General features: G+C 52.7%; 1 protein-coding gene across 1 annotated transcript in view; it reads right to left on the bottom strand.

Annotated features, from left to right (window-relative positions):
- The window catches only part of LOC119706185 (metabotropic glutamate receptor 7-like), a 125750-nt gene that overhangs the window by 15754 nt on the left and 86168 nt on the right, over nucleotides 1-23828 (bottom strand). Inside the window, exons 3-4 of the mRNA XM_038149454.1 lie at nucleotides 3533-3674; nucleotides 1201-1355 (exon numbers count right to left, since the gene is read on the bottom strand). Coding sequence (XP_038005382.1) covers nucleotides 1201-1355; nucleotides 3533-3674 — 297 coding nt within the window. The remainder of the gene's footprint in view (nucleotides 1-1200; nucleotides 1356-3532; nucleotides 3675-23828) is intronic.

The following is a 23828-nucleotide window of genomic DNA, read 5'->3' as shown; positions in this document are numbered from 1 at the left end:
TTTCATGTGAATTGATTTGACCGAATGACCAATCACCACCTGCTGTGTCAGGCTGAGCAGTCAGTCACGAGTTTTTCAGTAATATCTTGCTAAGCCTAAGGATGTATCCTCTCCCTATTCTTTAGTATAGTTTTAGTACAGCATAATATCATATCATATCATATCATATCATATCATATCATATCATACCATACCATATCCCATATATCCTATCATATATCAGATATATCAGATATCATATCACATATAATATATAATATCATATCATATATCCTATATCACATATCATATCATATATAATATTATATCATATATCAACATATATCATATCATATATCATATAATATATAATATATCATATAGTATATATCATATACTATATATCATATAGTATATCATATATATATCATATCATAATAAATTAACCTTCTAAGAACATGAAGTCAAATCTCCATTCCTCCTTCATCCTGGGGACCCAGCAAACACCCCAGACCAGCAGCTGCTGGCAGCTCCTTCCAGCACGGGACACAGCCTCCAGTTTCCAGGAGGGACATTCAGGGAGACATCAGGAGCTGGGGATGTGCTCCAGGTGCTGAGGCTGTGTGTGCCCTCAGTTCACCCCAGAGCCCGGGAGCACAGCCAGGAGCAGGGACAGGGAGGGACAGGCTCTTACCTATGGTGGCATTCACAGGGGTCCCAGGATGAGGGAAGAGATGGGAATGTTGGCTCCATGTTGCAGAAGGCTGATTTATTATATTATCATATATATTATATTAAAAATGTTATATTAAAACTATATTAAAAGAATAGAGAGAAAGGATTCATCAGAAGGCTGGGCAGGAATAGAAAGGAAAGATAATAAAATCTTGTGACTGACCGAGACAGTCTGGACAGCTGGACTGTGACTGGCCATTAATTAGAAACAACCACACGAGACCAATCCCAGCTCCACCTGTTGCATCCCACAGCAGCAGACAGCCATTGGTTCCATTTTGTTCCTGAGGCTCCTCAGCTTCTCAGGAGAAGAAAATCCTAAGGAAAGGGTTTTTCATAAAACATGTCTGTGACACGTACCCTGGATGGTGGCTCTCTTGGGCAGGATGGTGATGGCGATGGCTCCCCTGCCCCCAGGTTCACCCCAGACCCCAGGAGCACAGCCAGGAGCAGGGACAGGAGGGACAGGGAGGGACAGGCTCTCACCCTCGATGGTGGCTCTCTTGGGCAGGATGGTGATGGCTCCCTCGGCCACGTCCTCCTGCTGCAGCAGCGGGCTCACCTTGGAGCCCCAGGTGTCGGAGCCCACCCAGAGGAAATGTCCCACCTGGTCTGCCCTCTTGGCAGCCGCCAGGATCTGCCTGTGGAGAGAACGCGGGGTTGGCATCGGGCTCTCAGAGGAACGCCGGGTTTGAGTTGGGGTCTCACTGGCCCTGGAGCTGCTCTAGAGAACGGGGATGGCACTGCCACCAGAGCTGCTCTGGGGAACGGGGGTGGCACTGCCACCAGAGCTGCTCTGGGGAACGGGGGTGGCACTGCCACTGCACTGGAGCTGCTCTGGGGAACGGGGGAGGCACTGCCACTGGAGCTGCTCTAGAGAACAGGGGTGGCACTGCCACTGGAGCTGCTCTGGGGAACGGGGGTGGCACTGCCACTGGAGCTGCTCTGGGGAACAGGGGTGGCACTGGCACTGGAGCTGCTCTGGGGAACGGGGGAGGCACTGCCACCAGAGCTGCTCTGGGGAACAGGGGAGGCACTGCCACTGGAGCTGCTCTGGGGAACGGGGGAGGCACTGCCACTGGAGCTGCTCTGGGGAACGGGGGAGGCACTGCCACTGGAGCTGCACTGGGGAACGGGGGTGGCACTGCCACTGGAGCTGCTCTGGGGAACGGGGGTGGCACTGCCACTGGAGCTGCTCTGGTGGGCTCAGAGGTCTCCTCCAGCCTGACTGAGGCTGCGATGAGGAGGAACAGCACATTCCTGAGCCCAGCAGAGCTCAGGGACACTCGGTATCACCAGGGCTCTGGGCAGCCTGGGCCAGGGAAGGGTGGGACTGGATGATCTCCAAAGGTCCTTCCCAACCCAAACCATCCCATGACCCATGCAGCACCAATGGGACTGCTCTTTAAATTCACCCTATATCCCACAACTGAATTATTGATTCCACTAAAACTTAAGAGTTTTTCCATTGCCTTTACTGAAACTTTTCGTCTCGTTTTGTGGGACCAGGCCTCTCAGCAACTGATGATTCCATCACAATTTTAAGCTAATTTCAAATTCTGGACCCAGAATACGCAAGTGAATAATGAAATATCAAATATTCTTTGTGTTATTTTATGAGCCCATTCCACGTGGTTTAACCTTGAGCATCCAAGTCACTTTATCACTATTAACTCTCATTTACCACAAAATAGACTGAATTAATGAATTACACCAAGGAGAACGAGCCTGGGGGGGGGGGGGGGGGGGCGTGTTTGCAATTCCTCTGAGAGGGAAGGTCAGCTCTGCCACCCAACACGAGCATGGAAAAGCTCCAGGAAAAGCTCCCACATTCTCTAGCACAGGCTGGGCACCCATGAGCCAGGCAGCAACAGTTCCTGGTGCTCCCTCCATTCCAAACTCCACACATCCCCATGAGCCTCCCCCCATTCCCATATCTCCATGTGGCTCCCCCCATTCCCAGCTCCCCATATCCCATGTGGCTCCCCATTCCCATATCCCCATGTGGCTCCCCCCATTCCCATATCCCCATGTGGCTCCCCCCATTCCCATATCCCCATGTGGCTCCCCCCATTCCCAACTCCTCATATCCCATGTGGCTCCCCCCATTCCCATATCCCATGAGGCTCCCCCCATTCCCATATCCCATGAGGCTCCCCCCATTCCCATATCCCATGAGGCTCCCCATTCCCATACCCCATGTGGCTCCCCCCATTCCCATATCCCATGTGGCTCCCCATTCCCATATCCCATGTGGCTCCCCATTCCCATATCCCCAAATGGCTCCCCCCATTCCCATATCCCATGAGGCTCCCCCCATTCCCATATCCCATGAGGCTCCCCATTCCCATATCCCATGTGGCTCCCCCCATTCCCATATCCCATGTGGCTCCCCATTCCCATATCCCCATGTGGCTCCCCCCATTCCCATATCCCCATGTGGCTCCCCCCATTCCCATATCCCCATGTGGCTCCCCCCATTCCCATATCCCATGTGGCTCCCCCCATTCCCATATCCCATGTGGCTCCCCATTCCCATATCCCATGTGGCTCCCCATTCCCATATCCCATGTGGCTCCCCATTCCCATATCCCATGTGGCTCCCCCCATTCCCATATCCCATGTGGCTCCCCATTCCCATATCCCATGTGGCTCCCCATTCCCATATCCCCAAATGGCTCCCCATTCCCATATCCCATGTGGCTCCCCATTCCCATACCCCATGTGGCTCCCCCCATTCCCAGCTCCCCATATCCCCATGAGGCTCCCAGCACAGGCTTTCCCTCCCCAGCAGGGCCCAGGGACGGGGCCAGCTCACCGGATGTCCTCGTCGTGGGCGAAGATGACGATGGCCCTGGCGTTGGGCGTCTCCAGCAGCTGCCTGATGATCCGGTCGAAGTCGATGCTCTTGTCCTTGCGGTCCTGGGGGATCTTCAGGGACTGGGCGATGCAGAGCCCGCCTGGGAGAGAGCAGAGCACACAGGGACCTTCAGGGCAGGACGGCACACGCCAGAGAGCCCAGCAGTGGGAGCCTGGCACGGGGGACTCTCCCAGGGATCGCTGTCCTTCCAGCAGCCATGGGCAGATCCCGAGGGATCCGTGCTGTTCCTGCTCTGATGGCACAGCCTGCAGGGCTGGGGTCAGGGATTACACAGGCTGTGCCCAACCCGCTGCAGAATGGCAAAATGAGCAAAGGAATGGGCAGTGGAAGGATGGAGAGGAGAGGAATTAAACCAGGACACAACAGCAACATGAACGAGCCTAAACTGATGAATGAACCCCCAAAACAACGGGCTGAGAGGCAGAAGGTGCTGACAGTGAACTGGGCAGGTTTTTCCCAGTGAAGGGCTGAGATTCTTTTTGATTTTGCAGCTTGAGGGCTACCGGGGGGAAATGCTTCCACTGGAATGACTTACCTGGAAAAACAGTCAAAATTGAGATACTGGCAAAACCCACACTGTGCAAGAAAATCCCTGTTCATTCAAGGGCCCACACCAAACAGGATGGGGGACACGAACAGTGAAAGGGACTTCTCACAAACACCCAGGGAACACAGCAAAGAGCACCAGCACAGCCACAGGTACCTTCAGCCAGACCCCAAAATGCCCACTTTTAGCACAGTTCCTGTACTACAGCTGTCTAGTTTGTTTTAAAAAATTTAAATAAATGAAAAATCCCATCTCCCATCTCCACTGGCATTCTGGTGTTGCTGGCAGATGAAAACACAACTTTTGCCTTGATTATTTTGTTTCTCAGCTGTAATCACTTTCATCTTTTACAGCATCTTTGATACCAACCTGCTCACCACAGCGCGCAGCGCGTTAATTAATAACGTATCAGAGCCCTTAATAAAAACCAGCAGAGGGGATGAGTTAATTAAAAGGCAGCAGGACAAGGGAGAGATTCACAGATAGGCTTTAAAACCCAGCTGTAAAAGTCCTGGTAACTGAAGCACTGGAGAAGGTGTTGGAGGGGGAAGGACGAGGAGGAGGAGGCTCAAGCCCAGAGCATCCTCCTCATCCCAGGGCAAAGCAGACCCAGAGAGAACCAGGGGACAGCTGGGAAAGCCAACCTCCCGCCTGGCAGTGTGAAACCCGGCTGCTGTGCCCGTCCCTGAGCCCCTCACAAGCCAGGCCAGCCGGGCTCTCCCTGATTTTTCACAGAGAGGAGCTGAGCTGCAGCTGCCCGAAGGCAAAGGAGCTCTGCTGGGCCAGCTGCTCCAAAGGCTCACTGAAACAAAACCATTGTTTCATGGGGAGAAATGAAACAGTGAACAGGAAAAGAATAAAGGAGAATGATAACCCCCAAGTTTTTCTCTGACTGACATAAAACATTTCATTTTGTTTCACAATTATCGCAACCTGGACTTTCTGCAACCCTTTTTTTTTCCCTTTAAAAGCAAACACTACTCAGCTTTAAAAATAAAGTTCATTTTAAATGAAGATTGAAAGTCTCACTGCCAGCGAGTTCAGAAGTCTGAGCAGTTTGACATGCTCTATTTTCCCCAGTCAGAATGAGCCAGAATGAACCCACGGCCACGAGCAGTGCTCTCCAGCTCTCCCAAATGTCCCACTTGGCAGGGATCACACAGGCAGGGGAGAGCTTTCCCCAAAGGAGCAGATGCCACGGTGCCTGCTAGCCTTGGCACCGCCTCTGCCCAGAGGAATTAGGGATAAATGGCAAGGAGGAATTAGGGATAAAGGGCAAATACCAGCGTGCCCTTTGCTGCCCCTTGGCGAGCAGAGTGCCCAGGGAATTGGGTGTCTGTTGTCCAAAAGGCACACTGGAGTAAGTTCAGCTTTCATATCCTCATCCCACATCCCACCACAACAGGAAACATGTGCACAGTTATTGAAAGTGTCAGGTTAATTCACAGCCCTTCCCAGGGGAAAACCTCCGAGGGAATTAGGTGGGAAAAACATGAAAGCTGCAAATTCAGGATCTTGTCATAGGATTGCTGCAGTGATTCATTACCCCCGGTGGCCTGGAGAAGTGACAAATGCTCCAAGCAGCACAAAGTGCCTGGCAAGGGATGAGAGCCTGGGAGCCAGAGACAGCCCAGGACTGAGCAGGGGCTGCTCTGACACAGCCAGAGCAGCTGGGGCTGTCTCTGAGACCCTGGGGGTGTCCGAGGCCAGGCTGGACAGGGCTGGGAGCAGCCTGGGACAGTGGGAGCTGTCCCACCACGGCAGGAAGTGTGGAACAAGAAGGTCCTTAAGGTGCCTCCCAAGCCAAACCATTATAGATGGGATTTGTGGATCCCACACCATGAACCAGCCCACACTCAGGCTGCTGGGAAAAAGGGTCCATGCTCAAGGTCCATCCCCCTAGACTGGGTCACCCATCCCTGCCCAGAGTGAGATGCACGGCACGAGCCCTCTGGGGGATGAGCACATGATGGATTTTCCCTGGGAATGCCAGTGCTGTGTCAGAGCCTGGCACGGAGCGCAGGGGGCAGCCAGGACCCAAAGCAGCAGGGAGCACAGGGGCTGGGGACACAGCAGAGCCTGAGCTGTGCCCTGAGCCATGGCCTGGCTGCTCCTGAGCCATACACTGAGCTGTGCCCTGGCTGCCCCTGCCATACCCTGAGCACTGCCCTGGCTGCTCCTGAGCCATGGCCTGGCTGCTCCTGAGCCATACACTGAGCCATGCCCTGGCTGCTCCTGAGCCATACACTGAGCCATGCCCTGGCTGCTCCTGCCATCCCTAAGCCATGCCCTGAGCCATCCCCTGGCTGCTCCTGCCATGCCCTGAGCCATACCCCGGCAGGCAGAGCCCCTGGGCTCCGTGCAGACACCCACAGGCAGCTCAGGCTCTGGGGACCCCAGAGCTGGCAGTGCAGGGCAGTGCAGTGAGGGCAGGGCAGGGCAGGGCAGTGCAGGGCAGTGAGTGCAGTGTAATGAGTGCAGTGCAGTGAGGGCAGGGCAGTGCAGGGCAGTGAGTGCAGGACAGCGCAGTGAGGGCAGGGCAGTAGCCATGGATACCCATGCCTGGCTGCTGTTTGGGCTCTGCTACAACACCCAGCACATTATTCTGCTTCCCTGAAACTCTCCAGGAGCTGTTTTTCCCATCACCACCTAATTGGATTATCAGGTAGCAAAAGAGACAATTGAACACTTTTCAGAGGATTGATCTGCAGAGATCCCCTTTTGGGGGGAGTCGCTTTTGGCAACGCTGAAAACACCACGTCACTAAGCTATGTTGCTGCTGCTGATTATTCAAAGGAACTCTCAATTAATTTGATTAATACGTTCCTTTAAAATTAGCAGCTGCCAGGAGCTGCCTCCTGGGTGTTTATCAGAGTTCTGGGAACAACAGCAAAGCCCCTGGCACAGCTCAGCTGCTCCTCACTGGCAGCAGCTCCAGCAGCTCCCTGACTGCACACCAGCACAGCAAACACCCCAAAATGGAGCTTTTTACAGCGGTGTGTTGGCAGGGGGGAGAAAAGCTCAGGTTAAGTACAGATGGTACCAAGACTTTGTGAAGTAAACAATAAAAATGAAAACCAATAAAAATGAAAAGTCTCCAAGTGCAGGAGATCCCTCAGAGAGACCCTGCCAGGGAGCTGCTGCGGCCCCACGATGCTCTGACAGGCAGGACCCCCACCACACAAGGGAAAGAAATCAAACACTTTAACTGGAGTTTGGGGGAGCCAAAGGAGAGGAATTAACTGGGGAAGAAATGAAATAAACCTCAAAGGCACACAGGAGGTTTTTTCCATTTTTCATTGTACATTTTCTATCCCACAGCTGGGCTCTGGCATTTCCTGCCATTCCCTGCATACACAATTTATAGCTGCAATGAATTTGACTTGTAAACCTCCTGTATTGTGCGGATGAGAAACCAGTGGCAGTAAGGCTGAAAACGGAGTTTAAAGAGGCCAGGATCCTCCCCTTGGGAAAACCTGGACAGCACGATTGAGGAGAGCTCCCTGGTAAAGCAGAACCACGTCCCAAAGAGCCAGAATGACAAAAGGTCATTTTATAGTCCTGAAATGCAGCTGGGGCTGCCCCAAACTCCTCAGCAGGGACAGAGCTGTTCAAACAACTGACACAAACCCACCAAGTCCCCAAAGGCGAGGCTGGAAACCCACCTGAGCCTCACTCGTGGCTCTGCTGCAGCAGCCACGGCCCAGGGAGGGCATTAGGGCCAAGCTTTGGTTTATGTCTAGCCAAAAACCAGAACGAACCCACGTTCCAGGACCTGCCATCAGCCTCACAAGAACAATCAGACCTCCAGGAAGTGATTCGAGTGCAGGAGGATTTCCAGTCCCACTGCCAAAGCTGCAAATGCTCAATAAAACAGGTGAACAAAGGGGTCCTGACCTGGGTGTGCAATATTCCCCGTCACACCACAGGACAAGGTGCCACCAGCGTGGGAGCTCACCAGGGGCTGCCCTGAGCCCAGCACAAGACCAATCCCAGGGATTTATCCACGGCAGGAGGAAAGGCTGGGATGCAGAGCCCAGGGCATCAGCTGCAGCTCTGCCCCCTGCACCCCACGGAAATTCCAGTCTGTGGAAGTGGCTGAGGGACAGAAAACCTCCTGCACCCAGAGCCAGGGCATCAGCTGCAGCTCTGCCCCCTGCACCCCACGGGAATCCCAGTCTGTGGAAGTGGCTGAGGGACAGAAAACCTCCTGCACCCAGAGCCAGGGCATCAGCTGCAGCTCTGCCCCCTGCACCCCACGGGAATCCCAGTCTGTGGAAGTGGGCTGAGGGACAGAGAAGCTCCTGCCATTCCAGACATGGAAAGGAATTGATTTATTCCTCCCCCCAGTGAAAGCAGAGCAGGGCAGGCTCAGAGGGGCTGGTGGGGCTGGCTCATTCTGCTCACTCCACCCAAGGCCACAGCTCTGGGAAAGGGAACATCCTGGGCAGGGAGCACCACCCAGCAGGGAAAACACACGGAGAGGCCGGACCAGCACACCACGTGCAGGATCCTCAAGAAAAAGGAGCTTCAAGCTCAAGCACGGCTGGTAGAGAGATCCAGCAATGGCAGCTGGGCCCTGGTGCCCTAAATCAAAGTCCTGATGAGCTCTGGCGTGGCCGGCTGTCTCTTCACTAGGACAATGGAAATCCTGCTCCCCAGGAGTGCTCGCCCTCCTGCCTGCCACGAGCTCCAGAGTCCTTGCCTATGGCAGTAAAAGAAGTTTACAAGTGCCCTGATCTGCAGATGGGCTCGGGTTTAAATTCCATCTCCACAGTGCGGTAATTCAATTGAAAAAATGGAAAGTGCACCAATAATAAAATTACATTAACACACGGAATGACAACAATTTATCCAAGGAAAAGCATCCCTGTGGATACCCAACAGCTTTAACTTAGAAACTTTCTACACATGAAGGAGCTACTGAATCACTTGGAAATTTCATTTTCACTAATTTTGTTTATTGTTTCATTTTTTTCCCATTAGCCCTCATCATAACCCAACAACAGAACACCTAAACTAATATGGAAGACTAATATTTCTAGTATGTTATTCATTAATGCTTAATTCCATTGTGTCAGACCTTTGCTGCATATTTAATGACATTCCTGGTGTGTTTTATCACCTCAAAATTGTCCTTTATTATGGCAGTTAAACTCCAGTAATATACAAAAATTAAGACTCTCCTTGGGAACACTAAATTGAATTACAAGAACGGTGTAAGATGACTTTGAGAGATGTAGGAAAGCTCTGTTTGTGAGACCAGAGTAGGAGAATGAGGAGGTGCTGCAGGAGCTGCCTGGGAACCTCGAGTGAGAACAGGCTCAGCCCAGGCCTGGGCTGCAGGAGGGATTGGGAGCTTCGGCTTCCTAAAATCTGCTGCAAAGGAGCCCTGGAGCCACACAGTGCAGCCAGGCAGGAAAAGGCAATAGAAAACAGACCATTGAAATGCCTTTTGCTGGTGCAGCTCCGTGCCAGGAGCGCTCCCAGGAGCTGGCCTGGGGCAGAGCCCCGCTCAGGAGGGCTCTGGGACCCACCCGACAAGGAAATGTGAGCCCTGGGAAGGAGCTGGGAGTGCAGGGAACCAAGAAACCCCCATAACGGATGAACCATTGCCTGCTTTCTCTGACAGGCCCAGAACAGGGAGCTCCTCAGCTGAACGCCTGCATTTCTGCTGTGAGCCCTGTCTCTCACCTGCCTCTGACAGCCAGCAGGAAACACAGACCCCAGGCTCAGACACAGGAGCTGCGGGGTGCAGGAGCTCTGGGGATCAGGGAGCTGTAGGGATCGGGAGCTCTGGGGATCGGGAGCTCTGGGGATCAGGGAGCTCTGGGGATCAGGGAGCTCTGGGGATCAGGAGCTGTGGGGATCAGGAGCTATGGGGATCAGGAGCTGTGGGGATCAGGAGCTGTGGGGATCAGGAGCTGTGGGGATCAGGAGCTGTGGGGATCAGGGAGCTCTGGGGATCAGGAGCTCTGGGGATCAGGAGCTCTGGGGATCAGGAGCTCTGGGGATCAGGAGCTCTGGGGATCAGGGAGCTCTGGGGATCAGGAGCTGTGGGGATCAGGAGCTCTGGGGATCAGGAGCTCTGGGGATCAGGGAGCTCTGGGGATCAGGGAGCTGTAGGGATCAGGAGCTATGGGGATCGGGGGAGCTCTGGGGATCAGGGGAGCTGCTCAGTGCTGGGCTGCTCCTGCAGGGATAATTGTCACCCCCAGCAGTAACGATGCCACCTTTGGACAATGAATCATCCCAAACTGCCAGCACAGAATGATCCCTAATGCTGGGGCTTTTCTGACTGCAGGTTGCAGCGTTGCCAGGCCCCCAGTCCCTTTTTTTTCCTCAGGGAAGGAACATAAACATGGCATTTCAGCTGCTCCCAGATAATGGCACTGCTGGGGCTGCTGGGTGTCAGGGCAAGCAGAGACTTGTCATCTCTTCAGAGAGTGACAAATCCAGAGAGCAGCAAGGACACCGTGAGACAGCTCCGTGGGAGGGCAGCGAGGGGAAGGCATCTTTGATAGATCATTTGGGAAGGAAACATGTTTCCTCGTTTTTCCACCCAAGAGGAGAGCAGCATTTCCAGCATGACAAAATTCCTTCAGGAGCCCAGTGCCAGGCCTACAAAAGCTCTGCAACAGATCAGGGGCAGGGAACAAGGCCCACGGAGTAAGGGTCCAAAGAGGGCTGCAGAGGACATTGTGTGACCAGCCCCACCCTGGTGCCCATCCCTGCCCTGGGTCAGAGCTGCAGGGGACAGCTGGGGTCTCTGCAGCACCAAACCAGGCTTTGGAGGTCCCACCTGGGCTTTGGATCACTCCTCCCCTGCTGCAGCACATTCTGCCTCCAGACTCACAGCCAGCTCACACAGTGATCCCTGTTCTTCTGGGACCCAAAATGGGCACATTCAGCAAAGCTGGGAACTGTTTAAACAGGTTCTGTCCCCAGCCCTCGCACAGGGAAACGGAAAATAGAAACAGAGCTCTATAACTCCTGGGTCTTTTCTAGTCCTTCTCATAATCCCCATCTCCTTCACACCAGAGTAATGTTCTTAATGTACTCGGCTGAGCCTTAATGGCCCTCTCTCAAATGAGTACTAAAAATGCAATATAGTTCAATAAAAGCACTCTTGCAGCCTGGCAGAGCCCAGGCCTGCACTGCCCGGCCATCAGCCACTCAATTCCATGGAGCTCTGCCACCAGAGGCTGTAAAAGGCCCAGCAGGTGGGAGCCAGCTCAGGGAAGGCAGGCCAGGACTCACCCCAGCAGTGCCTTGGAAAATGGAAAATCTCCTGCCAGATCCCAGCCAGACACCAGCACTCACCTGGGGACCCTGGGGACAGGGACACTCAGCCACAGCCCAGGCCAGGCTGGACAGGGCTGGAGCAGCCTGGGACAGTGGCAGGTGTCCCTGCCATGGCAGCGTGGCCCTGGCTGGGCTCTGGGGTCTCGCCCAGCCCCAGTCCCTGTTCAGGGGCTCACTCCTCCCAGGAGCCCCCGAGAGAGATGGAAAGTGGCTATTCCTGAGGATCCCAGCACTGAGCTCTGCACTGCCTCCCAAAGAGCCTTTCCAGTCACCAGCCCAGTAAAACAGAGGGATTCTCTGCACAGGAAACATCTGCCAACAGCCAGAGTGCCCAGAGTGCTTAACTGAGCAGGGACGGCTGCAGAGCCATCCCCCCAGGAAAGCCCACAGCGCCCTGAAAGCTCCCAAAAACCTCACCCACCTTTAAAGCCCCATTTCCTTGGTGTGCAGCCCCAATTTCAGCTGGGCACCCAGGCCTGTGACAGTGCAGGAGAAGCTGCACTGTGCTGCACCAAGGATAAAGCCAAGGAAATTCACTTTACAGCAAGAGCTCTGGGGACTCAAAATATGAATGCACCAGAAATGAGGTCACAGCCTCCAATTACTCAATCAACCAACCAATCAATCAATGTTTAAATCATTTTTTATGCCAAAAAGAAGGGTTTTTTGCAGAATCTTGACAGGGCAAGGTAATCAAACCAGGAAATCTGGGATTCACAAGACAAAAGAGAGAGGCCACAGACAGGATAAGGCAGAATCAATAATGCTGAATATGCCCCTTTCCCTTACTGCAGGGCACTCCTCACGTCAGTCCCAACTGAACTGAATTTCCCTCTGTTATTTGCAGATGAAATGTCACTCTGTGCCCTGCCTGTGCATGGTCCCAGGGCATTCCACACATCCCCGGGGCTGGGGAGGTGCAGAGCTCCCCAGGGCTGCCAGCAGTGACCACACAGAGGGGTCTGAGCTCTGGAAATGCCTGGCTGCAGGAGGGGCTCCCCAGTGCCACCCCTCAGCCCCCAGCACTGGCCTTGGGAGCTGCAGCTCCTCCAGCCTGGGAGGAGTGATAAGGGCCAACACATTTCCCTGAAAAAGAGTCTGACTTGTACGGAGGAATTCAAATGGTGTTCTGAGTATTACACAAATGAAAAGTAATTAAATCAATGTAACTTCTAAGGAAACAGATGTTAACTGCTATTTCACATAACACATCCACTTCCTTTATCTTTAATTCATTCTGTGGTCGGCAAAGATGACCAAAGTTATCTTTACTTTGCAAGAACTACTGCAATGGGAGTGAGGGAAATTAACACTTTGATTAACACTTTTAATATTTGAAATTAATTTCAAAGCTTCATCTCAGTGTCTGAGGTTTGCATTAATCATTTCTCCCAATATTATTGAAAGAACTTGATTAGATTGATCCCAAAACAGAGAGTGAAGAGACAGCTCAGGCACCACTGATTCCATTCCTCTCTGGCATTCCAAGTCTACCTGCTCAGGGAACGGGCACTGAGGAGGAGCTGCTTAGCTGCCACCTCTATTTTAACAGAAAACGTGGAATTTTCAATGTCAGATCCTCTTTCTCAGAGCTCTCACACAGAGCAGCTCATCCCAGGGCTGGGACACCCTCAGAGCTCTGGCAAACCACGGCTGGCTGGGGACTCTGTTAACCCAGCATCAGGGAATGGTTTAGGCTGGAAAAACCCTCCAGGATCAGAATCCAGCTGGGGAGGCACAAGGCAGCACAGCTCCCCAAATTGCTCCACTCTGGAAGCAGAAAATGCAAAAAAAAACCCCCAAAAAAACCACCCACCAAGCTGTTTCTGTCCCCTGGAGAATCCTTGGGACACACGATGGACAGCACAAAGCCCAGGCACTCATCAACCCTTCCCAGCCCAGTCCTTGGCACAGCACAAAGCCATGGAGAATTGTTCCCAAATTCCCCCCAGCCCAGCCTGAGCTGTTCCCTCTCCTCCTGTCCCTGTTCCCTGGAGCAGAGCCCGACCCCTCTGGCTGTCCTCTCCTGGCAGGAGCTGTGCAGAGCCACAAGGGCCCCCCTGAGCCTCCTTTGCTCCTGACTGAGCCCCTTCCCAGCTCCCTCAGGAGCTCTCCTTTCCCTGCCCAGCTCCCTCGGGAGTTCTCCAGCCCCTTCCCAGCTCCCTCAGGAGCTCTCCAGCCCCTTCCCAGCTCCCTCAGGAGTTCTCCAGCCCCTTCCCAGCTCCCTCAGGAACTCTCCAGCCCCTTCCCAGCTCCCTCAGGAGCTCTCCAGCCCCTTCCCAGCCCTTCCCAGCCATGTCCCTGCCCTGTCCCTGTTTCACCCCTCAGAGCCGTGCCCAGCACTGGAACAGCCCTGCATCCTCGGGGAGCTCTCCTGGCAGGGCAGCTCCATGCACAAGCCATGAAGTTGGCTTCTGCCCTTCTGGATGCCTCCCTCAGAGCAAAGCAATGTTCCCTGCATGAACTAAAAATAAAGGATAAAAGCAGAATACCCACAAAATTCCAGCGAGCCTTGTTTAATCCACTCGCTTTCTGTCCTGCAGACGCCTCATTTTGGGAAATGAATGTTTTTAATTAAGCTGGCTGCACAGCTGCTGGGGCAGGGGCTGAGTGTCAGAGCTGTGGAGCAGGCCCTGCACACGGAGAGCTGCACTCCATGGGGATAAAGACATTTGTTGAGTCATGCTCCTTTCCCCCTCTCCAACCTCCATTCCCCAGACAGCTCAGTTCTCCATTTGTTAATCCATGGTTAATTTTTAAATCACAAAACATCACGGCTTAAAGATAAGCCCTAAAAGCACCCTCCTACACAGCCCCTCTGCCATCTCCGGGGACGCTGCTGAAAAGGAGCAGGAACCACACGCTGCAGAGGTTCATGGAGGAGCTGCTGCTGCCAGCTGGGGCTGGGACAGGGCATGGAGGTGGGCACGTGGGGTGGAGGTGACACCTGGGAGATGGGGTGGCAGGTGATGGAGGTGGGCACGTGGGGTGGACGTGGCACCTGGGAGATGGGGTGGCAGATAACACCTGGGAGGGTGGGGTGGCAGGTGATGGAGGTGGGCACGTGGGGTGGAGGTGACACCTGAGGAGATGGGATGGCAGATAACACCTGGGAGATGGGACGGGAGGTGATGGAGATGGACAGGTGGGGTGGCAGGTGACACCTGGGGAGAGCAGGCTGAGGATAAAAGAGCAGGGAAGGAAGGCCAGGACCTGGGAAAACGCCCCTTCCCAAGAGCAGGGGGAGGGAAGGAGCTCTGCCAGCTGGGGGTGAGAGCCCCATGGCACAGGGCAGCACAGCTCCCCGAATTCCCCCACGCTGCAAACACAGAGAATGCTAAAAACCCCACCAAGCTGTTTCTGTCACCTGGAGAGTCCTTGGGGGACACGATGGACAGCACAAAGCCCAGGCACTCATTACATCCTGGGGACAGCACAGAGCCACTGAGCTGCTGGGCTCTGCAGTGAAATACCCGGGGTGGGAGCTCCCACCCACCCCCAAGCCAGGCTGCAGCTGCTGCCCCTGGAGCCCAGGGCTGGCCCAGACCCCCCCAGGGGTGTCCCAGGGGTGTCCCAGGCGGGCACTGGTGCCCCTGGGGCCACCACAGCTCCCTGCACCTGCCCAAGGACAGCACAGCCCTGCACACGTGGAGAATGCTGGTTTCTGTTTTTCAAAGACACGGAGGAGCCCTGCTCCCTCCCAGCGTCTCAGCAAAGATTTTAAATGTAAACTCGATTCCTCTCACACTGGGAAGAGTCCTATTAAAACTACAGCTACTTTGATGATAAATTTTAATTAGTACTATCCACAAAATGCTAAAATAATCTGATGGAGGAGGCGAGTTCCAGCTGAAACAGCAGAACATGTAAATCCTCTGCCTGATTTACAGATCTTGGAAGCAAATCTGGAGCAGTTCCCTCAGCCTCTCATGCAATATTTTTTTATTTTTCTCCAGAAAAGTTGCATTGCCAAGGAGACATCTCTTTTTTGGGTAGATCCTTGTTAATTACTAGCATGGAACTTTCCTACTAATTGAGCAGCCAGCCAACACAGCAACTTGGAGATGCACAGTTTGCTGCAATCTGAGCTACAGCACGTGAAAACCAAGGGACTCTTCTCTAAAAAGAAATAAAAGCATTTCAGCAATGGTTGAAAGAGAAATGGAAACACTTTTTACCTACCAAAACATGGAGTTCAGTGTTGTGTGTTTCCCCTGCCACAGCTGAAGGCATCACTAACACCTAAAACAGAGCAGAGAGCTGCACTTGCACATTAAATGTCTAGAGGCAGGAGCAGAGACAGTGCAGGTTACATCAGCTCCTCCCGGAGCAGCAGGCACAGACCTCCAGCCCCAGGGAAATCCCTGTTCCACACCAAACAATGAACGGTGGGGCAGCCAGTCCCTGGGGAGAAAGGGAACAGAACCCTGGGGCACTCAGAGCTCAGCCCCCACAGGGCCAGTGGCTGTGGTGGCACAAGCCCAAGGAGAAGAGGCAGGAACAAAACCAAGGAGAAATTCAGAAGTGCGAGGAGCAAAAGGAGAACATCTCCTTTGGCACAGCTCATCCCACTCCTGCAGCTCCCCAGCGTGCTGAAATGCTGCCCTGAGCAATCCCCTGCCACTGCTCTGGGGGCTCAGCCATCCCCCAAATCAGCTCTGCCTTTGGAGCTGGTCTGAGGTTCCCCTGGACAGTCAGAGCCCAGAGCAGGGACGCAGTGTCTGCTTCAAACCAGCAGAGACACTGACTGAGGCACTGTCTGCTCAGAACACCTGAAAGCTCTACTGAAACTGGGGAGGGAAAGAAGCTAAACTCGAGAGGAAAAGCTCAACCAGAGAGGAAAAAACAACTAGAGAGAAAAACTAAACCAGGGAGGGAAAAGTAACTAGAGAGAAAAACTAAACCAGAGAGGAAAAAGTAACTAGAGAGAAAAATTAAATCAGAGAGGAAAAAACAACTAGAGAGAAAAACTAAACCAGAGAGGAAAAAGTAACTAGAGAGAAAAACTAAATCAGAGAGGAAAAAACAACTAGAGAGAAAAACTAAATCAGAGAGGAAAAAGTAACTAGAGAGAAAAACTAAACCAGAGAGGAAAAAACAACTAGAGAGAAAAACTAAACCAGAGAGGGAAAAACAACTAGAGAGAAAAACTAAACCAGAGAGGAAAAAGTAACTAGAGAGAAAAACTAAACCAGAGAGGAAAAAACAACTAGAGAGAAAAACTAAACCAGAGAGGAAAAAACAACTAGAGAGAAAAACTAAACCACAGAGGAAAAACAAAACCAGAGAGGAAGAAAGAGGCACTGAGGGAGAGAGCCATGTCCAGGGGCACGAATGCCCAAACAAGACTTGCCTGAGGCTGCAGCTCTGCTCTGAAGGTGGCCAGGCAAACCCAGGTCCTGATCAATGCTTTTTGAGACAGATTTATCTCATTAGGGTCTCCTGCTTAATTTGCTGCCTCATTACCATTGCTCCCAGCATCTCCCAGCTGTGCCCTCCCTGAGGACACTGCCCACAGAACCTCCCAGGAGCAGCTGGCTGCAGTGGGTGCAGTGCCCCAGCAGAACGGCCTCTCATCCCCTCTGTGCTCTCAGGACTCCTGGGCTCCCTGGGGCTGGGGGAGCAGCGATTTGGGAAGCAGAATTCCCAGAGAACAGCACCCAGAGCCACCCACCCTCCCTGAGCTGCCCTGCGCGCTCGGGCACAGGGCTGGAGCTCTCACACACAGCAGGGAGCAGCTCCCGAGCCCCGCTGCTGATGGATGTCCAACAAAACCACCTCCAGATTCCACAAACCCTCGGGAGGAGCCGCCTGGAGCCCTCCTGCCACCCCTCTCTGTGCCCTGCCCCACCCCAGAGCAGCCAAGGCGGCTCCTGGAGGTGCTTGCAGGAGGCACCTGCAGCTGCTGACAGCACGGCTGGGGCACAGGGGAGGGCTCACAGGGTCACTCCTGCTCCTGGGGAACGCGAGGAAGGAAGGAAGGAAGGAAGGGGAGCTCATCCTGCCAGGGTTGCCACATCAGACCTGGCTGCTACACAGTGCTTGCCACGTTCCTGCACCAGCAGAAATTATTTACTGGGCAAAAAATGTAAAAGCTTTAAAAAAAAAAAAATATATATATAAACATAAAGAGAAAGATCCATTAGAGTAAGTAACAAGCAAACCCCCACCTCCTGCAGCGCTCGGGCTCCAGAGCAGCTCGGAGCCTGAGAGCTCCTGAATCACTTTCAATTTATCATGAGGCTGTCCAAGGTGAAAAGGTGGAATTTGGTGGCAGTAACTTCCAAATTCGAGTGGCTGTATGTGGATTTTTGCCTGCCAGCTGGAATAGGAGCTGAAGTGAAATCACCCTGCTGCTAACAGCTGGAAATGACTGCCAGGAGTCAGCCCCTGCCCCTGGAATGCTTGGACGGGTTAAATTCCCAGAGATTTTACTGCAGATGCCACTTGTGCCTCCTTATTTCAGGGAGGATTTCATCTTGGCTGCAGTGTATTTTCTGCAGACAGATTTTCTCTCTGGCTCTCTCTCCCTTCATTTGACAGAAACAGAACTCAAACTTAAATAGCAAAACAGCCGTAATTTCCTATCGAGGTTCTCCAGCCATTGGAAAGTGGTGGTTGATGCAGCCAGTTCTAACCCTGTCTGGACAGAAGATGTGCTGGAAGTAAAATTCAGAGCTCTCCTGTTTCCATGGTAAATCAGGATGAACAACACGAAACCAGGAGAGAGAAATCTGGGGGAAAAACCCAACATTATGGAGAAGGGAAGCGGCCAGAATTAGGCTCGTTCAGGTGTGGATGCGTGTGATTATTGTCACACACGTGTAATTATTGACCACAGCTCACAGGGGCAGCAAGGGAGCTTTACAGCCCCGGCAGGAAAAGGAAAGGGTCACACCAATAAAGGGTCACACCAATTAAAGGGTTTACACCAATTAAAGGGTTTACACCAATTAAAGGGTTTACACCAATAAAGGGTTTACACCAATTAAAGGGTCACACCAACTAAAAGGTTTACACCAATTAAAGGGTCACACCATAAAAGGGTCACACCATAAAAGGGTTTACATCTATTAAAGGGTCACACCATAAAAGGGTTTACACCAATTAAAGGGTCACATCATAAAAGGGTCACACTATAAAGGGTTTACACCAATTAAAGGGTCACACCAATTAAAGGGTCACACCAATTAAAGGGTCACACCAATTAAAGGGTCACACCATAAAGAAGTTTACACCAATTAAAGGGTCACACCATAAAAGGGTTTACACCAATTAAAGGGTCACATCATAAAAGGGTCACACTATAAAAGGGTTTACACCAATTAAAGGGTCACACTATAAAAGGGTCACACCAGTTAAAGGGTCACACCATAAAAGGGTTTACACCAATTAAAGGTCACACCATAAAGGGGTCACACCATAAAAGGGTCACACCAGTTAAAGGTCACACCATAAAAGGGTTTACACCAATTAAAGGTCACACCACACCCCAGGAACCCTTAGGGGCTCTTGGAAGCCTCTCCCCCAAGCCTTGCTGCTCAGGGGTGGCACGGGGTGAGCTTTGGGAAGTTGAACACGAGGAGCCTGTAATGAGCGCTGCAGTCCTACAGAGTCCCCAGGCACTCAGGCAGCAGGGACAGCCAGGCCCGAGCAGGGAACACAGAGCCACATTTGGGGCACACAACAGATGGCGTTTCACAAACTGCCACTCGATGGAAGCTTTTGTCCGCTCCAAGAGCTGTTTTCCCAACATCCAAATAAAACGTAAAGCAGAATAAGCAGCTCAAAGGCTGAGGAGGCCACGGGCAGCTTTCAAATGTGGTAAACCCAAATGGATCTTATGTGTTCGTTAACACCAAAGCTGTTCTTTGGGAATTTACTGTAGCTGTCCCAACACGACATCCCCCAAAAGGAAAAGAAAATGATCATGCCCAACAGAAATCAGGGTTTTCTGTTGCTTCACTGCAGATCTACAGTCCTGCCTTCTGCAAGTGGTGCCTGATTGCAGCTGGAGCATCTGTCAGGTTGGAAACACCCCAACCAACAGCGAATCATTCCACAATGGTCTGAAATGACAAACACCAAGGGGGCTCTGCCTTTGCAGAAGCCCAGACCTGGCGTTAGCAGGGAGGGGAACCAACAGCAGCAGCTTGCTCCCCAGAGGGTTAAAACTTCCTCTGACTGTGTTAAACCCCCTTGGGATTTTTAGTTGAAGTGCAGCCCTGGCCAGTGTTACTGCTGTCCCTAAAGCCACTGAGGCAGCAGCAGCTGGGGCTGCCCAAATCCCAGCAGGGCAGGGGCAGGAGGGAGCAGCTCTGCAGAGAGCCCGGGCACTGCCAGTCCCCACAGGGTCAGGACTGCTGCCCTGACCAACCCAGCAGCTCCTGCCAATTCCTGCATGGTGTCCATCCTGTGCTGGCCACCCTCCCTCCAAGCAGCCCCTTTCACCTGTAGGTGGTCCCAGATGGGATGAGCTGCTGTGCTTTCCTGCTGGGGCTGCCCTGCCCTCATCCCTTGTCGCCCTGATTTTTTAAAATTTCCTCAGCCTTCTGATGTTTACATTCCTGTAATGAATTTTCTCACACAATTTCTGTAAATAACTCATTGGTTTGCATTCTTTTATGGAGGAGGAGAAATTTGACAGACTGTTGGTTTGTCCAGTGTCATTGGAGAGGTGGCACTGTCACCCTCCAATCCACTGTCACGTCTGGAAAACTATAAATGTTAGAATCAGAAAATAAATGTTCCCTTTTTAATTCCCCTTGAGAACAGCAGTGTGCGTGTCATTCATTTCATGTCCTACAGTGACAATCCCTCCCTGCAGATCCAGCCCATCCCTGCTGTCCTTTCCAGGTGGGGCTGCCCTGCAGATCCAGCCCGTCCCTGCTGTCCTTTCCAGGTGGGGCTGCCCTGCAGATCCAGCCCGTCCCTGCTGTCCTTTCCAGGTGGGGCTGCCCTGCAGATCCAGCCCGTCCCTGCTGCCAGGGCTCTCACAGCCCAAAATCACCCCTCCAAGCTCTTGGCTGCTTTCAGAAAAGGCAGAGCACTTTCCAAAGGCTGCACAAGGTCTTCCAAGCCCAGCCATCGAGGAAAATGAAAGATAATTCACCAAAATCACCCTGAATTTCCCATAAATGATCGGCATTAGGGCAGTTATCCATTTTCATGCTACTTTCACACACCTCTTTGTTTCAGGTGAATGGCAGCTGGGATTTTCACCACCCTCATTGGCACAGGGTGAGGAAAGCACAGTGCTGAGCAGCGGAACCTTTTGGGATGAAGCACAGAGTGGGTGCCTGTGATGCTCTTACTCAAAGCTTCTTGTAGTTTCTGTTGATTTTTCTTTGGCAATGTCACTTTTAATAACAGGTTCAGAACCAGGCTGACCTACATAATCCTTCTAGTACAGAAGCACATGCTGCCTCCCACTATTTCTGGAGAACACAAATGGAAATGTCTATGGCTTGCTTGGTCGCCGTGTCCCTCTAGAGCCATAAAAACCAGATTGGAACAAATGCCCCAGACTTGTCCGATTCACCAGGCAAACTCACAGATCTGTTCTTTTTTCAACAGAAGGGCCCAGCAATGAAAAAGGCTCTGATTATTTCATGTCAAGGCATAAATCCTCCTGCTCTACACTCAGCTGGCCCCGGGGAGCTTCAGTCCCCAGAGCTGGCCTCAGGAGGAGCTGGGCCTTCTGCCTCCCTCCTGTCCTCGTTTAGCAGTTGATAAAGAACAAACCAAACCCTGCAAGCTGGCCACACAACTGGAGGGGTAGCACACAACAGCAAAACGAGTCCCAGGAAAGGAATCCCAGAAGAGTCAAAACCTGCAGTTCTGCACCTCCCCACCTGCTGGGGGAGCAGAGATGGCACTGGCACAGCGAGCGTGGCCAGAGCAGCAGGGACAGGACGGGAGTGTCACCTGGCAGCAGCCAGCTCTGCTGTGGGGGCAGAGCACCAAGGGGACCAAAGCACCCAGCCACAAACTGGGCCAAGGGCTGTGTGCCACAGGAACCACCCTGTGCTGCCAGCCTGAGCAGCCCCGCTCATCTCCACCCTCACCTTGGCACTCCCCAGCCTCCCTTCCAAAGCCAACAGAGAGAACATTTCCCTGCCACTAATCTTGTTTATTCTAATAAAGAGTCACTGACTAAAACAAAATCCAGAGAATTGACTGTTGACTCACAACTGAAGAGAAATTCCCATAGGCAAAATCTTTTTAGCATTCCGAGAGCATGACTAATTCAATTAACACCAGCCAGAAGAAGATTATGTAAAGCTACCAAGTTATACATCTATATATGTGCAGAACAAATAACAATTACATGTTAAGGAACACAGGTAAGGGCTGGATGGTTTGCATTTTGTGGTTCAAATACTGCTACAAACATCTTTAGTGCCAGTTTGACTCCGGGAGGCGTTCACAAATTTTCAGACATATGTGAGAATAAAGTTTTAGAAGTGTGTGGTTTTTAATTACCTTTTCTTTATTCCAATCATCACTGGATGTTGTTCTGGCAGAGTTGTCTCTGCCCATCAGTGACTGTACATGTGCCAAAACCACTCTCCACCCTTATTTTCCTTTTCTGCTAATTCAAAATGTCCACAAATCTCATGAAAGGAAAAAAACAGAGAAGCAAGGAAGTGGAAAGGAGCTTGTCTTGTGGATCACTCATGCAAGGAGAGAATTCAGGATTGCCCTTGAAAGGCTCTTCTGAAGACTTCACAAACCCAGAGCACAATTAAACCACGAGCCTGAAAGTTCCTGTGCCAGAAAAGAACTCCCTGTATTTCCCTTTGACTCGAAAGGCAGAGGCTGATGAACCCAACCAAGCAGAGGAGTGGATGTGAGCTCTGGGCTCAGGCACAGCAGCTGCTCCAGAGCCCACCCTGACCCCAAACTGGGCACCACAGGTGACGTGGCTCTCCCTGACTGCATCAGTCTAAGGATACGAAAGGCTTTCAGAACAAATCCCAACTTTTTCTTTCATGTAAAAAATTCTTACAAATCTCCTGCCTTGGGTTTTCCATCAGGCTCATTTAAAACTGCAGCTCAGCCAGAGCAAAGCTGAACTTTTCCCATCACCACACACTGAGGTAAGACAGAGCTCCACATTCACGTCACGCCTGCCTGAAAAATGAACTCGCAGGAAAAACGATGTCCTTTTTATACAGGTGTGAATCAGGGTTAACTGACTCTTAAATCCCAGAATGAAACGCTGGTGAAGCAGCCCTGTGGGCAGATCCTGGAGGGCTGGGCCAGGAGCAGGAGCAGCCCATCTGCCAGGGCAGGGCGGGCACAGCGTGCCTGGGGTGGGCACAGCTCCTGCTCCAGGGAGAGGCTGCCCCTGCCTGCCCTGCAGCCCTGCCACCCATCCCAGGGCCATGAAAACATCCACAGCTGCTCCCCCAGCAGACCTGCTTGGCTCTCATGCTGTGCTCAAGGAGCTCCAAACACTGCTGGAAAACTTCTCAGCCAGCTCGTGAGCTCAGGCAGCCTGGGAGTATTGCACAGCAGCCCTGGGTGACAAAACCCCTGCACAGCTGCAGCCAGGGCTCTGTCCCTGCCAGCCTGGCTCCTGACCACCCCTCTGTCCCCTGGAGCAAGCCCAGGCACTCTCTGGACAGCTCCCACCATGTCAGCTGGGCTGGAGCCAAGCAGGAGTCGGGGCAGTCGCCCTTTGAAAAACCATTTTCAGTTCTCATTTAACACCCAGTAAGATCTGTTCCCAGCAGCCTGGCAGCACACCCCTGGTGCCAGTGAACGCTCACAGACACATCTGTGCCCCCCTGGAGCCCCAGGGCACCCAGGACTATCAGCACACACCCATAATGCCAGTGAATGCTCACAGACACATCTGTGCCCCCCTGGAGCCCCAGGGCACCCAGGGCTGACACCCAGGGCTATCAGCACACACCCCTGGTGCCAGTGAATGCTCACAGACCCATCTGTGCCCCCCTGGAGCCCCAGGGCACCCAGGGCTATCAGCACACACCCCCAGTGCCAGTGAACGCTCACAGACACATTTGTGCACCCCTAGAGCCCCAGGGCACCCAGGGCTGGCACCCAGGGCTATCAGCACACACCCACAGTGCCAGTGAACGCTCACAGACACATCTGTGCACCCCTAGAGCCCCAGGGCACCCAGGACTATCAGCACACACCCCCAGTGCCAGTGAATGCTCACAGACATATCTGTGCCCTCCTGGAGCCCCAGGTGCCCAGAGCAGCTGTGGTGCCCCTGGATCCCTGACAGTGCCCCAGGCCAGGCTGGACACCGGGGCTGGGACAGGGGAAGGCGTCCCTGCCATGGCAGGGTGGCCCTGGGCGGGATTTGGGGTTCCTCCAAGCCAAACCTTTCTGATGAGCTGCAAA

This window comes from Motacilla alba, chromosome 12, assembly GCF_015832195.1.
Source record: "Motacilla alba alba isolate MOTALB_02 chromosome 12, Motacilla_alba_V1.0_pri, whole genome shotgun sequence".
NCBI classification, from domain to species: Eukaryota; Metazoa; Chordata; class Aves; order Passeriformes; family Motacillidae; genus Motacilla; species Motacilla alba.
Note: the sequence above shows the minus strand (reverse complement) of the source record. Positions and strands in the feature narration are given on the sequence as shown.